General features: G+C 37.0%; 1 protein-coding gene across 1 annotated transcript in view; it reads left to right on the forward strand.

The window, feature by feature from the left end:
* The window catches only part of TLL1 (tolloid like 1), a 124997-nt gene extending 108758 nt beyond the window's left edge, over positions 1-16239 (forward strand). The window contains exons 17-21 of the mRNA XM_066549052.1: positions 1133-1258; positions 2611-2738; positions 7454-7667; positions 12349-12599; positions 14231-16239. Of these exons, the coding sequence (XP_066405149.1) occupies positions 1133-1258; positions 2611-2738; positions 7454-7667; positions 12349-12599; positions 14231-14365 (854 nt within the window). The 3' untranslated portion in view covers positions 14366-16239. The remainder of the gene's footprint in view (positions 1-1132; positions 1259-2610; positions 2739-7453; positions 7668-12348; positions 12600-14230) is intronic.
* Positions 16240-17058: the final 819 nt, after the last annotated feature.

Consider the following 17058-nt stretch of genomic DNA (forward strand, 5'->3'; position numbering starts at 1 on the left):
CTGGGATGACCAAAATTCCTTTGCTCTTTTTCCTCCTCTTTTTTACATGTTGAAATGGCACATTTAGTAAAATACAGGGGAGGTTTAATATGTGTGTCTTTATATACATATATATATATATCTATATCCATATATTTTTATATCTAAGAATGTATACATATGTGTGTGTACATTTATAGTTATATAGATGTGCACACATATATGCATGTACGTGTATATACATGTCAGAAGAAGTCTGCCTCTTTTAAAGGGACCAGCCTCACCTAAAGCAAGAACAGCTGAATGACATAGAAGCATGGCAGCAGAGGCCTCTTGCTACTATGACAGCCTGTTAATCTAGTTTGGCTTTTTTCCATGCAATGAATTTGTAGCTGTTTAATGCAGGTCATATTTCCTTCACTACTCTCTGCTTTATTTCTAACACACTAAAAGCTCTTTTGAAGGATTATATGTTAATAAACAGAACTGTGTGCTACATTGTAGCTCCTGAACTAACTAATGCCAAATTCTTTTTTTTTTCTTTCAATGAAATGTTTGTCTTTTTGTGATGGTCTATAATGTCCAGATTCATTAAAAGTAAAGCACACTGTCACTCTGCTGGGGAAAAAAGCCCAACTTATTAGAAAAGCTTATGTGAAATCTTTCTCTTCTTACATGTTTAATGTGTAGAAGTTAAAGTCTTTTTTTGATCTATGTGTTCCTTTCAAGATATCACCATTATGGAATTTGCACAAAGCTGGAATAATATGTGTTGTCCATAAACTACACTACCATTGTTTACTAAAATAAAACTGGATATTTATGAAACTTTTACCAGCTAGACCACTTGAAAGAGTAAAAGCTGGTCAATGTCTTACCTCCTTTGTTCTAGCTTGTTTGTTTTACTAGTCTTCTTCTCTCTTAGGAACTAGTGCTCAATTTCTAGAAAGATGAGACAGACTCTTTGTGCCACAGAGCAAGGCTGCAGGCTGAGCAAAGAGTGACCTAAAACTAAGGCACCACAAAAGTGCCTCACTGGGAAGAGTGACTGTGCTGTAGCTTATCCTGCTCTGGCCTCAGGCTCCATGCTCCTCTTGGTAGCAAGGTCTGCTGGGAGCTCTGTGCTCACCTGAGCTTGTTGTGTGTTTTGTAGACAAGGATGAGTGTTCCAAGGACAACGGGGGCTGCCAGCACGAGTGCATCAACACAGTGGGAAGCTACGTCTGCCAGTGCCGGAATGGATTTGTGCTACACGAAAATAAACATGACTGCAAGGAAGGTGAGCAGGAAGGCAGTGGAGTGGTTGGTTACACAGCTGTCTCGCAGAAAGCTTTCTGTAGCTCTCCTTTCAAACAAAAGAAAGGAAAAGAAGTTCTCGGTAATGGGGTTTTAGACGTTTGGGTTTAAACGCAACAACATCCCTCCCCTTTCCCATCCCCTCCATCCCCAGCATTTGTGTGGGCTGAGTTTGAGGTCCACAGGAATGAAGTTTGGAAAACTTGGGATCGTTGGCACAGAGTGCTACTTTCAATAGTTCTGTGAAGTGTAGAATATTTAAAGCTCTGATAAAGTATTTATCTAAGGCTGTATTAAACACTGGGGTAGAGTTTCTGGAGAGAAGCCTGGTAAAGTTGTGATTAGCTGCTATCAGTAGCAGTTAGTTTCCTCACAGCCAGGTTGAAACCATATCTACTCTTTCTGGGTTTGTTTTAGGCGACATGTTCAGACAATCTAAGTTCCAGCAAAGCCCTGAGCATCTTTCTTCCTTTGTCTCTCTCGAGGTGGCTACCTTCAAGAAAACAATAGGCTTTGGGACTTAGGTAGAATTTAAATTCTCTGCAAATGAACCTCAAGTGTCCAATATTGTGAGAGCTGCTGTAATGTCTCAATGTTTTCTAGCATGGATTTAATCTGAGAGTAAAGACATGCCCTTTGTGAATTATTTGCATTTTCACTGGTTTTAGTTGCCCACTCTAAAAGGTCTTTTTTTTTTCTTTCAAAGAATTCTCTGATATTTAGAAAGCAAATTGAGATTGCTAAAAGTAAATACAAAAATGCCTTCTTTTAGTTCTGGGTGCTAGTGGTTTAGTTGCAAATTCAGTGACTAGGCTGCTTTTTGTACATACTTACAGTTTAGTCTTAGCTATTCTCACATTGTGTATATGTTTACCTAGAAGCTGTGATTTACAAATCAAATTGATTGCTCTGAAGTTGCAGTGAAAATTACCAAGAAGAGAAAAAAATAAATTGTTTGAGAAATTTCTTTTGAAGTTGGAGTAGTGAGATTTTCATATGGATTTACACACTTACTTGTATGTAGGGTGGGGGGAATGAGAAAGTCCTTTATATTTATCTTATGTTTATTCCTGTATAAGACTTTCTCTGAAAAAAAGCCATCCATTGTAAACAGCAGTGTATGTTTCACAACAATCCATAAAGAAACATGCTGGGTTAATTCTCTAAAGCACATGCCTGAGGGGAATAACATGACTATGCACTCTGAAAAGCATGCTTACCTATCTTCTTAAAAATCCTTTCCACTTGGTGGCTGCCCTGACAAAAAATAGTACTTTGTTGACTATTTCTGAATGCTGACCCCCAGATTAACTGCTGCTATCCCTATTGGCACAGCTGAGTGTGAGCAGAAGATCCACAGTCCCAATGGCATCATCACAAGTCCCAACTGGCCTGACAAGTATCCCAGCAGGAAGGAGTGCACGTGGGAAATCAGTGCCACCCCTGGGCAGAGGGTCAAACTGGTGAGTCTCTGCTTTCCCTTCCTTTTCAGCTTTTCTTCCATCAAGTCAGCTTCTCAAATGACTGCTCAATGATATGAAACTGTTACTAAACCTTACTGTCAGTTTGCATCCCAGAGGTAAACTATTTTAAAAACTTGTTGAATCCTGTCCATTTCTGGCCAACAGGGACTACTCAATATCATAGAGTTGTGATTTAAGTTTATAGTGATTGGAAATACTCTCTACAGCAAAGGCAGGAGGAGCGCTTTCCTCCTGTCAGACTTTACTATATCATTGTTACAACTCATAAAACTTGTGCAAAGTTTTGGCAAGTATGGCAGAAGCCATTTACACAAATTCCAGTATATAGAAAAAGCAAAATTTTGAGTTATGAGCAGTCCTCCACACACACCTTTTCCTGTTCTGTTTTTCTGAGAAGGAAAAAAGATACAAAAACTCTGAGAATCTGGATTTCTCATTTTAAAGTGGTTTCAAATTTTAATGTAAGTAGAAGAGCAGCCTGGAGTAGATTTGTGAATTCGGTGTCCAGCTGGCTGGGGACAGTGCTGGTGTCCAAAGACAGACCTAGCAGAGCTTAGATGGCTTTGCAGGTTTACTGAGGTTATGTGGCCTCTGTATGAGGCCAAAGGCACAGTCCTGCCAATAGGGCTTTTGCTTTGAGCTCAGCCCCAGCATGTCTTCTGCAGCTTACTTGCAGGACAGCCACAACAAAAGCTGGCCTTACATATATTTAAACTTCTTAAATTGATTTTTCAACTGTTTTGGAGCAAATAAAGTTAAGGAGAGAGATATCTCTGTTTCAGAGGTACAAGCAATAGGCAGTAATTGTGCAGGGATGAAGGGTATATTCCAATCTCATAACTGCCAACCTTAGCAAACCCAAACCCCTTGTCCTGGTTTTGGCTGGGGTAGAATTAATTTTATTCACAGTGGCTGGTATGGGCCTGTGGTTTGGATTTGAGCTGAACAATGTTGATAATACAGAGATGTTTTTGCTATTGCTAAGCAGGGCTTACACAGAACCAAGGCTTTTTCTGCTGGCAAGGAAGCTGGGATTGCAGAGAAAGCTGGCGGGGAGACAGCCAGGAGAGGTGGCCCAAACTGACCACAGGGACATTCCAGACTATAGACATCATGCTCAGGATATCAAACTGGGGGAAGAAGGAGGAAGGGGATGGTATTTGGAGTGGTGGTGGGGCAGATGTGATGGCTGAACACCTGCCTGCCCATGGGAAGCAGTGAATTCATTCCTTGTTTTGCTTTACTTGTGTGAGCTGCTTTTGCTTTCCCCATTAAAATGTCTTCATCTCAGCCCACAAGTTTTCTATCTTTCACACTTCCAATTCTCTCTCCAGTCCTACTGGTGGGGCAGTGAGCAAGCAGCTGTGTGGGACTTGGCTGCTGCCTGGGGTTAAACCACTCCTGTTACTGGTGCTGATGTGGGATTGTGTATTGATCCCTGTTTGCCAAAAGTAAAACAGTTGAACTGTACTGGAGGACATGGTGGTGGTGGAGAATGAGTGGTGTGCATGCTCTGTCGATTCCAAGAGTTAAAAAATAGGTTTCTAATTCAGGCAGCCTCCTTACTGCTGCTTCTGAGCAAGTGTTCTTCATACTGGCTGAATAAACTAAAGCCAGCCAGGTATAGGCATGTTACTGTAAAAGCTTTTCCAATACTTATACCCACAGCAGGCGAAATTCCAACATTCAGATATCTTCAGCCAAATATTCCATGGTCTACTTTAGAAAGAAAAGGTATTTTAAATTGGCTTTTGCCAATGGAACTGAAAAAATATACAGAATTTTACTAGATAGAATTTTCAACAATTGCTCCATGATTTAGAGTCTGAGATCTGCTCTTCTGTGCAATCCAGTAGGGTCAGTTACTAAATTCTGCGTGTACAATATCTTTAAGTTGTGCAGTACAGCGAGGTCCCATATCAATAATATTAATACCATAATTCCACATTGGGTGATTATTTTCTCTTTCACACTGTGTTTAAGTTTACTTTTCATAGTTTTCTTGTTCAGATTGAAGAAGTGGATTGGTTACTTCATGGTAACAAACCACAAGAATTGTGAGGCTGTGCTCTCTTTTTCAAGATGGGTGTGGGTATAGAAACTAATCTTTTGTTGTGATTGCCCTCACTCTGCTAACCATTGAAAAGTGTCTTCCTGTACGGGCTAAATTCAATTATTTGGTGCAATTAAAAAGCCTATGAAAAAAAAGGGTATGCACTTCAGAACTTTTAAATGAAGCACGTAGATAAAGATGGCTTTGAAAATGTACATAGCAGAGAGACTGATTTCCGTGAGCTAATCAGCCGGATGTTTATAAGAGACAGACTTAAGTGTCCCCTCCAGGCAGCTGTCCATAAGTGCCACCAACGTATCTACTTGGTTGAGTGCTGTAGATAGAAAGGGCTGGATGGCCAGAAGCTATATGGAACATTTCTGAGTATCATTCCCACTAAGGAGACATATCACATGGAGTTAAAATAGTCATGGTGGGGTAGGAATTCAAAAGTATTTGTCCCAGGAAGAGAGGGTGTGATTTAATTACACTACCAACTTTATTAGATCATTTGTGAACTCTGTTGGCAGCAACTATTCAGTTATGGTTAAGGGAAGTTTATGTCAGTTCTCCTCTTTCAAACTTGCAAGCAACTGGCTGACCTTTAAAAAACTGAGACTGTCTTTGGGTATTTTAAAATATCAGACATTTTCTGATTTTAAAGGACTACGCGCATTAAGATCAGATTTTCCTTTAAAAAGCAAGTTTTCTTTGCATTCCCTTTGGAATTGCTAGAATAGATTGCTATACCCACAACAGATTTAGGACTTTTTCTGGTCATGTTTGAGGGACCCAATATAACATGTACTGTGCTTCTGCAGGTTTGGGAATCCCAGTGAGAAGTCAAATATTCAAAATAATAGATGTGCCTTGTAGTTCATAATGAGATATGCTTCCTGGAGAGGGTTGGTTTTGTTGGGGTTTTTTTCATGCTGGTGAGAAGTCAACAAAACAGATCTAATTTTCCTCTAAAAAAAATGAATTTCTGCAGGCTGCTCTTGGATCATGCCTATTGCTCCCATTGATTCCAAGTTGGCTTGACTCAACACTGTGTTTAAGTAACTCCCTTACTGAGACTTAGTTTCTCAGCTTTCTGGGATTTTCTTAATCCATCAGATTTTATTTTGGTATGAATGACAACACATAGTTGGCATCATAAAAGTAGGATGACTGACCACAATTCAAGAGCAGCAGGAGTGATGGCTGTATGGCTATTTTCATTGCCTCTGCAGTTTCAATCCCTTAATGTAAACCCCAAACTTTCACCATGAAATGAACCTGCATTTGCTGCATCACACAGTTCTTCACATAAAATAAGTGGTATTCTGAGTATTGAAGTTCTCTGGGAGAAAAAAAAACTGTGTTAGCTCTTTAGGTCAGCTTTTAATATAAATTACCATTGCATTTCACACTCTCAGGGTTCTACAAGTGATTTGGTAGGTCAGATTTGTTTTGGTGTACCAGAGAGAATGCTTAATTGTGATATTTGCTTGGTATTTGATAGCTCAGTTTTATTCCTTTTAATTATTGTTTCTTAATCCTATTCTGTTTGGGTTATGGGGTTTTGTTTGGGGCCTTCTGAAGTTTTTTTTCATAAACAGTCAGCTACATGACTACTCATGAAAGCATGTGTACTTGGTGGTTTTATGTTGTTCTGTTGAACAAAATATATTTTGAATTCCACCTTAAATTGTTGCTTACTCTATACAAAATTCACAAAGATGTATATTGCCTTCACAGTGTTCACATGAGGAGAAATTACCAGATATTAAGCTTCAGGGTTGTTGAAATTTAGCCCTGGTCAAAAACTCTTATCTGAAAAATCTTAGATGTCCCCTTGAAATAACTTTGTTTATATCATTCTAGTCTTGGAAGATAGTCTTCCAGATCTGAAATGTGGGTATTAGTTGTATGTGTGTTAACAGTTTCTGTCAGGCATGGCATACACTTTTTGGAAATGCCTGAAGTTTGTTCCAACAAACAATTAACACAATTTTGTTGTTTTTCACAATGCTTTTGCTAGTAAAAATGTGACCTTAGCATGAAGGGTGAAGTCTGAAACATCATTAAGTTGTAAGAATAGGAAAACAAATCTCTAAATAATAGATTAGAAAATATAGCTTTCATGCATAAAACTTCATGTGGAAAAGTCATTCTCAGAGGCTTTAGTTGCAGTGTGATGTAGGTTTTAGAAAAGGGCAGGGGGGGAGCCATTATGCTTTGCAGATGTTTCTATCAATCCTCAACAATGCAAGGAATAGTAATTTCTGTCATTTTGCTGTTTTGAATGCTCTGTGAAATTTGGAATAATCCTAAAAACAGTGCAAATTTAGCAGAAAGGCAGTACTATTCTAGATTTAATATTCTCTTATAAGTAATATTCTATTATAGGTAGTAGTTTTTATAAAGATGCTAATGCCTTTCTGTATGAAGGATGATGCACTCTTGAAGTTCAGTGTCTTTTATTCCAATAAAAGATTAATAAGATCAATATGTTATTCAACTACAGGCTTGTAGAAGCAGTAATGTTAAATCTGTCATTTTAACTGCATCTTTGTACTCTACAACATATTAACATGTGTATGTATGTACCGTGTAAATACAGTCCCACAATGGCTAATTTTACTTTTCTTTCCCCTAGACATTCAATGAATTTGAAATAGAGCAACATCAAGAATGTGCTTATGACCACTTGGAAGTGTTTGATGGTGAAAGTGAAAAATCGCCAATCCTGGGACGCTTATGTGGCAATAAAATACCAGATCCTCTCATTGCTACTGGAAACAAAATGTTCCTCCGCTTTATTTCTGATGCTTCAGTTCAAAGGAAAGGCTTCCAAGCAACTCACTCTACAGGTCAGAGATCATGGTGTGCTCTTTACTAATAACTTACCCATTGTTCTTTAGTGGTTGATGTGCAGACTTTTTTTTTTTTGTAGGAGTGGGATGAGTTCACAGATGTAACAGCTGTATCTAATGAAGCCTTAAACCCAGTAGGAAAAGTCTGAGATTGCAGAAAGTATTCTCTAATATTTTAGATATTCCTTTCTCTCTGTCTCTCTTTCTCTCATAGGTAAGAAATTAAAAGGTGTTAAAATAGAGTCAAATAAGAAATGAGGTTCCTTAGGATTCTTGACTTGAGATCATAAAAGATTGAATATCTTTTCACTGTATTTGTAATGACAACACTTAACTGGGATATGTGATGCACCTCCATTACTTTCCTGTTCTAACTTAAACAAAAATCTGGGTTTCATGTAAACAGATATTTCTTTCCTGTAGTGCTTAAAACAAAAGACAAACTAAAGAAGAATAAGGAAAAAACAACATTAAAGACTTTTTAGGACCTTTAGAATATAATATTCTTCATATTTACCATTCAGTTTTCTTGTTTGGCAGAAGTCACTGAAGTTGGAAACAGTGGTTTGTAATTGCATTTATAGAGTTTCTGGGACATTTTCAGTGTATAGATTTTTCCCCTGATGTTGCTTGGCTTACAGTGGCCTCTAGTGCTGAACCTCTGAACATCCAGTGCCTGTAGTAAAACAAGGGGATTAGGGGCTTTTTGACGTTTATTTTAATCTTCAATTATAATGTCTGTCTTTACTTTCCAGAGTTCATTCTTATTTATCCAGGCAATAAATAATTCAGAAAATATTTCATAAATATATCTTCTAGGAGATAAGTTTTAATGATAGGCAATAGTTATGAATAGAATTATAAAGGTAGTGAGTTCTATTACATTGTAATAAAATATAATAATATATAATAATATATATTATAATATATATTATATAAAATATAACATTATTTTTATATAAATTTATAAACATTATTTTATATAGATATAATTATATTAATAATATATTATCTATATAATATATAATAATATATAATAAAGTAATTGTAATACTACAAGGTTAGTGTAATATGATATTAACCAAAGTATCCACCAAGTTGATGTGTGATGCTCAGCTAAAAAATCCTCATATATATCAGTGCTAGCCTTTTGTCTTTTTTTTCCTTCTGATTTGTTCTAAATAATTCAAAATCTTTAGTAAGTGAATTTCCCTTTCTGAGAAAGACAGTAGACAACAGTATATGAAATCTTTATGATCTGGGCCTTGAAAGTGAAAAGTTTAGCTACCTGTAACTCAGTTTTTTTTCTTGTGGAAAATTCTGTTATACAAGCATACAATGTTTTGCTTTCCCTACTACAGTAACATTTTCCCTTAGATGAAAATTTCGATAGAAGTAATAATTACTCATTTTTAATTACCTTAGAGTATATAATTAAAGGTCAGAACTCTTGCTAGATCAGGTATGGTAAAACTGCTGTTTCATTTATTGTCCTCACTTTCAGTTTGCAGAACTGTAGCAATCAGTATGTGAACAAAGTTCAGATATACACTCCCTAAATTCTAAAGATTGCAAGTTTTATTATGACCTGCTAAATTTTATGTGCCTTAAATATAAAAACATTTATAGCATGGACAAGCATGTGCTTTTCTGAGAAACTGAGAAAAATAAAATCTACCCAGATTTTAAGAATGCTATAAAAAACTACAAAGTTTACCTCCTTAAGAGAGGACATTTATTTCTGTCAGCTGCTGTTGCACAGACTGCTCCCTGAGATGAGCCCTCATCTCTGGTATGTACCTGGAGATAGTGTTTGAATGAAGGACAGCTCAGTTCTCACACTCTCTTCTTCCAGCTTTGAGCCAAACACAGACCCTCTGTGAGAATTCTGTGAGAATTTTACCCCTGTGCTGTGGGCACATGTGAATGAGCAGATACCTAGGAAGTGTATGGGCAGAGGATTGTATTCCCTTAGTTCATCTTTTCTGGGAAAAAATCGTTGATGGTGTGCAATAGGAGCAGACAAGGTTGTGTTTGATCCTGTATACCTGTACAGACAGACAGGGAGTGCTGAGGAAGCTGCTCCCATCTCTTCTAACATGTTGGCAGAACTCACTCACTGAAAGGACGGCTGTAACAAAATAGCAGTGAATGAGTAGCTGGATTCTGTGCCCAGAGCTGTCTCTGCTGCTGCATTCCTGGCATCTTCATCATTCAATGGCCCCTTACTATTCCAGTGGAGTTGTCAATGATGATTTCCCTTCTATGACACTTTTTGGCTTGAAGTGCTATCTGATTTCAAAATTTCCATTTAATACTTCAGAAAACAGGATAAAAATGTAGCAGCAAATACAGTAAATCTTAAAAAATAAACTGGCTAGAAAGGCTTCCTTGGGTGGAGCAAAACTTATAAAATGCTGTTTTGAAAGTGCAACAGTTTTAGAGGAGATTCTGTCATATTTTCTCCTCTCAGAAAAGGCATAACCCATCCAAGAGGAATTAATAAAAATGCTCCTGACAGAACATTAAACATCATTGCTCGGGGAGTGATCTGTCTGCCCTAACTCAGGCATCTAGTTCTCTTCTGGACAGCTTCATTTATGGTGCCTGGCTTCCAGCCACTGCTCTAGGAGGTTGCAGATCTACTGTAGGTTCTATTCATATCTGGTCAGTGCTGGGAGGATGTCTCAAACAAATTTGGATATCTCAGATGTCACTCAGTTTAGATGCCTGTGTTGCTTCCAAAATAGCTATAATAATTCAGTATAGGAGTGTTGAATCAAATTTATAATCTTGTTTCATTAGTTCAGATGGTGTGGGTTTAAGGTTCTCCCAACTGTCTGGCTTGTTGAACAATCAGGAAACTACTGCTCAATTTGTTTGGTTGTATGGCTACAACTCTCCTTTAAGCTCCTGTCCTCTGTAGCAAGCAGAGGGAAAGAATGCAGACAGTTCATTAAATGTTGTCTTGTTTGCAGCTGTTTGTTGTCTGAGGCGGTGAGATGTTCCTAATGTTGTCAAGAGTCCAGTCAAACAAAAAATAAATCCAAAACAAACCCCCTCTCCCCTCAACAAAAAAACCCAAAAAAATCCCAAAAACAACAACAAAAAACTCCAAATGAAATTCAGAATAGGGAGAAAAACCAGTAAATTAGAATATCAATGAGAAGTAACTGTTTGAACTATCTTTCTTGCCAATGTTTTATCATGTGCTCTTATTTGTTCTTTAAGAGCAAAAAAAAAAGAAATTTCATTATGAACTATTCATGCATAATGGATTACTTCTAAATTATATTTCCTGGTTTTATTCCTTCATTACCCTATTAAGAAAAAACCCACTCTTTTTAAAAAGTAAGGATTTGGTCATTACCGTTATTATCTCTTAGCTGAAATGTGACTCCTTGCAATATAATAGTGCAATTGGTCATGTTTAGTGTGGGTGGAGTCCGTGAAGTAAAATTCAAAGTCTCTCTTCACCAAAGCTTAGAAAGATTTGAATATTGCTCTTTGTTTCAGGTTACTCTAAAATGATCAATCAATAATATTTACATATTTTTAAATGCAGGTAAAATTATCTATTTATTTATAAAAATTAAATCTAAACTTGTGATTCTCAGTATTTTTTTCAAGCTCATTTGCACTTGATGTTTTTATCAAGTGCTGTAAGAGATGATTTGTTCTTGATGAGAAACAAAACCAAAATTATTCTATTTGCATTGAAATCTTCGTACATGTAAAGTAACAAAGCCTGCACCCACCTTTTGGAAATATGATGCATATTGGAAACAATGCATTTTTTTCTTAAGTACAATTTTCATATGTTCTTCATTGGGTTCTAATGACACTGTTACTTATTTGTTTTACACCTTATTCACCTTTACACTACAGCTAATTCATATTTAAATTTTGAACTCTTTGAGCAGTATAAACAAGCTCTAAAGCCCCACATCCATTTTGCAACTGCGTACAAATAGAGATTTATGCTAAAATAATGGTTTTGACAAAAGGCATGGATCTCCTGCCAAAGGCTTGCCTTAAGAACAGGCTTTCAGATACAAGACTTCATCTGGTAGCAGCAGCTTTCTCCTGGCCCACACTTTTACAGAGAAAAGCCTGCTCATGAACTACACAGCAAACAAGGCAGCCAGCTTTGCAGTGGTGTTTAGTATTGAGCTGGCTCTCCAGATGCCACGTTATGGTTAAAGCTGACACTAGTGTGAAACAAAAAAGTTTTGCATTCAATCACTGAGTGTGCTGGATCTGATCCTCCCCTATCACTTGCAAACGGTGTCATTAACTCCTGTGGAAGCACCACCATTGAAATGTGGATACCCTTATAGCAACTGTTTTGCTGGCCACAAGAATCTTTCCAGTGCCTGCTCAAAGACTGTCATATCGCTTAAGTCACATTCCTTTGGTGTTCCCTGTCTTTGTCTTTCAGATGAAAATTCTGAACTATATTCAAGTCTTTCTAGTTATAGAAGAGAATTTATATAAGAAAACTCAGAATGATGGAGTTCTATTCATACTGTGTAGTACTTGTTTCTCAGCTTGTTTGATTAACGTGCTTGTGACATTAAAATGCACACAGCCTGAATGAGACTGTGCATCTATGAAAAGAAAACACAAATTTGTACTGAATAAACTTCTTAATCTTTTTTTTCCCCCCTCCATTTAGAGTGTGGTGGTCGTTTGAAAGCTGAACTGAAGCCCAAAGACCTGTACTCACATGCTCAGTTTGGTGATAACAACTACCCGGTTCAGGCCGACTGCGACTGGCTGCTGGTGGCCGAGCGCGGCGCCCGCGTCGAGTTGATGTTCCAGACTTTTGAGGTTGAGGAAGAGGCAGACTGTGGCTACGACTATGTGGAGCTTTTTGATGGTCATGATAAGACAGCAGTGAGACTTGGTCGATTTTGTGGATCTGGGGTAAGTAAATAGGTACAAACTTTTTTTTTATTTTTCGTTTCTGCAAAAAGATAAGAAAGACAAGGCAGAGGAAGGTAAGGGTCATGAAATTCAGTTAAAACACCTTATAGTAAGGGTACTAGATTATCTACCTCATATTTTAATGAATAAATTTGCAGGCCTGTAGTAGTAGTGAAATATTTTCAATAAATAAATTCTCATATATTTTTTGACCAAAGTATTATAATGTTATGTTAACCTTTAAGGAGCTGGCATGTTTATCAGCACACAAATAAAAGTTAGCAGCTTTTTTTCCTTATATAGAGGGAAATGCATCAGTGTTAAAAATTATTACATTAAAGTTCTTTGAATTGGAAAGATGCTACATTTTAAAGTAGGAGGGGCAGCTGGGGAGTATTTATAGTATGCTCATTGACTTTTAAGTCTGATTTTAGGAAAAAAAATATGCTCCTAACTTGGGTGATTAATATGGGCCTTAAGAAAGCCGTGAAATCCTATATTCATTCTGGCATGTTTTAACTGTAAGACATGGATGAAGTTGGCCAGAGAACACCCTGAAAATACTGTATCCTATTTCTCATTTTAGACTTGCATTGATCTGCTGGCTGCCTGCCTTGAGAAAACTAACGCAATGATCCCACAAGTCCTCATCAATTCTTTATATGTGTGCCAGTGCAGGCACACTTTCGTACATATACTCTTTGCCTAGATAAAAGGCTTCAAAGACTATATAAGATGATGGGAGCTCTTAAGCAATTATGTGCCACTTTTTTCAGCCTCTGAGCTGGATCAAACATCTTAGTCATTCAGACAAGTTACCTGTAAACTGGCTTAAATCCTTTTAGCGCATTTTTGAACACTAATTAATGATGCACAAAAGGTGCTTCCACTTGAGCTGCAGGGGATGTATTCTAGGGGAAATGCTACAACTGAGTAAAATCTACTAATTCACACAAAACAATATTTTACTTTGTTACTGTGTTTAAAAGTACAGGGGCAGCAAACCAGAAAATGGTCTGAATTATTTTCTTCTTTTGGGGGTTTGGGGTGGAGTGGTTTTGCATTGGTGGTGGTTTGGTTCTGATAAGATGTAAATGAATAGCTTCAGATGCCGCATGGGATAGATACAATTAAATAGAAAATCTATTGAAAATAAAATGCAAAATTATCTAAACTGGAATGGGAAAAATATGTATGTTAGTACTTATTACCACCCTCTCAACTTTAGAAGAAGGAATTGGTAGTTCAGCTGCTACTTCTGATAAATGTGCTTCAGTAATAAAATAGGACATCATGAAGGCTGTGAAAAATAAGATAGAAAATAGGTATTGGCCTCTGGTTTTTATCCAAATTTAGAATATTGTATATGGTCCTGCCCAGTCACTTTCTTTCTCCAGCAGAACTAGAGAAAAACTAGGAGTTAGGTTATTTCCTCAGTCTGCCTCTAGCCTATAAGTGAGAGCACAATGAGACAGAACTGTTCTGTCCTATGATGACAAATGGCATTGTATGAGACACAGTGGAATTACATGATGAGGTGTAGCAGAAAAAGAGAAATATTCATAATATTCATAGTGTATGAATACACAGAGAGGACAGATAATTTTTTTTCTTTTATTTATTTATTTTAGCCACCAGAAGAAATTTATTCAGCAGGAGAATCTCTTTTACTTCACTTTCACACTGATGATACGATCAACAAGAAAGGATTTCATATACGATACAGAAGTATAAAATATCCAGATAGCGTGCACACCAAAAAATAACACAAGAACCTCTATGCCAGAAAAAAAGAGTGAGAAAGAAAGAACGCACAGTGAAAGGAAGGAAGGCGTGTCATTTTTTAAAAAAACTGAAGTTATTAGCACAAATGATTAATATAAGTTCAGTTGAAATGCTGACTTATAATACCAGAGACTGATATAAAATAAAAGAAGAAAATCACCTATCCCAGTAGAATAGTCAAGAGGACGATGTGCAGGCTCCATACTTGACTGTCTCTGCAGAGCTTGTGAAAGGACTTGGCATGCAGGGAGAATAGAAAAGCTTTTTTTCATGGTCCAGTATTTGCTAGAACTGCGTGTGGATTCAATCAGTATCATTCAGGGGAAGTGACCCTCTAGATCATTCTTCCTTCTGACAATTGTATGGTGTCTAGAAGGAAAAGAAGCTCTTTTAGGTCACACACTCAAATACTGTCCTTCTACCTAGTTGCTTTGACTTCGAATCCTGCGTACTGTGTGTACAAGGACTTGGAAGAAGATATGAAATGGGAAGGCCTTCCTGCATTGTTCTGTATTTTTTACAAATTCACCTGTCGTGTCAGGTTATCAGTGTTTTGAAACTGGAAAATCCTACTTCTGAAACATAACTGATCTATAGAGTATTTTGTTTTACTAATGACTGAGAAGTCTGAACTGTTACATCAGTCATCACTAGTGACCAATCACTAGCTGACTGAATTTTAATGGTGTAAGCATCTGAAAATGTTTGGTTTACTGGTTAAGTAAGCTATCTCCGATGATGTGCTCTTATTTTGCACTGAATATAGAAAGAGACTGAAATAAAAACCTGTCGTGAATCAAAATCTGTATCCATGAAAAAGAGAAATGGTAAAGGATCATCTGAAACTCCTCCTACTGAATTTTTTTTTCAGCAGTACGTTTGAAACCACTGCTAAGCTTTATTTCTTTGGACCTTTTTGTGAATGAGCTATTTGCTGGATTCAGTTACTCAGAAATGAGGCTGCAGTAGTGTCCAAAAGACAAGTTTCCCAAAGAGGTTTTTGTTAGGTTTTTTTCCTAAGAGCAAGACTATCCATGATGGTTAAAAAAGCAGAACGAAGCAACAGACCCAGGATCTTTTTGATACCAAGTGTGAATTTCTATGGTGCTATTCCATGAACATTAAAAAAAAAAACAAACCAAGAAGTTTTAGACTTTTGAGCCAACAGTTTGCAGATCATGAATGTCTCACTATACCTGGCTGCATCTGGAGAAGGAAGGCTTTACTGCTCCAATGGAAAGTGGGTTGCAATGGCAGTGCTATTCCTGTGGAACAACTACTATTATTGCCTTAGAATCCTCGCACACAATCAGACAGATCTTCCTGTAGATACACTCATAATTTGATAAATAATTTGACAACTTGAGCATCTTAGCATACACTAACAAAAGGATCTTCAAGCAAAAGCCCCATCTGCAGAGAGAGATCATCTGCTGTAAATACAGAGACCTGCTTTTGATGTAGAGATATGTTACATTTAGAACTGAGATATTCTATGTGCTTTAGGCCGTACATGGCTCTAGTCATAATGTATATGCATTATGTAAGTATTGTATGAATGAGTGCTCCAGGAGAGTGAGAGGTATTGTATGGGTGAATATGGAATTGTTTCTTTATGTGCCAAGTTCTATCAGGACCCTGTTTGACTGTAGCAACTTTTCTTTAAAGGCTTCATAGACAGATAACAAGGACTTCTAGTTTGCAAGAATCAAGTTTAAATGAAGTATTATGTTTCACTTACAAGAAATATTATTTTGATATCCTTTGATGTAAGTTGCTACTCAAATTAGCTTAGTTTTTGTTTCCTTCTATGAACATACATTGGCACTAATAAATCTGACCTTTTTTTATAAAAATAAAAACTGAATGTCTGTATAGATCTCTTTGCTTGTTTTAACAGTCCTGTTATTACTCATATATATTTTTCTTTTTAGATAGCTGATGTGTGTGAAGTTCAAAAATTTAATCATTTCTGTGTTTTTATAATGCTGCTCCACTGTCTTTTGGCTCATTTTTCAGGTTATTTGATCAAGAAATGAACTACAAACATTTTCTCCAAGGTCTTTTACTACAAAGTTCAGGCAGAGATATTGCTAAAGTTAAAAAAATAAACTGTGTATTCTTGATGTTGTTACATAATTTATCAGCTGGGTGGAATTCCAATGCTTGAATTTCTGAAAGAAAAGCAAGCAGCAGCAGAAGCAGTCTCCCTGGCATGGTTATTCAAAAGGAACTGGGAAAGTCTGAGGCTGAAAGCAAATGCAAGTTTCCATGCTATCTTATTTTCCACTTTTCTGTTCTCATCTCCCCATAATATTATCTCTCTCTGTTTGCTAAAGCCTTCCTTTTCTCTAAATTTGGCTTTCTTATTCCCCTCAGGATTACTCTAATAACCACAGGGTTGAGCCAAGATCATTACTTTTATGGAAAGGTTTCTTTTGTTGTTGTTGATTCATACAGGCCCCTGCATAAATCCTGCTGTCCTATATTAAATAGTGCAGCAGAAATGGATGAAGAAGAGGTTGGACTGGGGGCAACACATGAGGGTGTATTTCCAAAGCCCTGTGGAAGGTGATTCTTTATGGTCATGTTGAAGTATTGCTTTTGAGCACAACATTCCTGGGATTTTTTCACATGGAATATGTAGAAGTCAGAAGAGAGTAGTTGCCAGAAC

The sequence above is a fragment of the Molothrus aeneus genome, chromosome 4 (genome assembly GCF_037042795.1).
Source record: "Molothrus aeneus isolate 106 chromosome 4, BPBGC_Maene_1.0, whole genome shotgun sequence".
In the NCBI taxonomy this organism is placed as follows: domain Eukaryota; kingdom Metazoa; phylum Chordata; class Aves; order Passeriformes; family Icteridae; genus Molothrus; species Molothrus aeneus.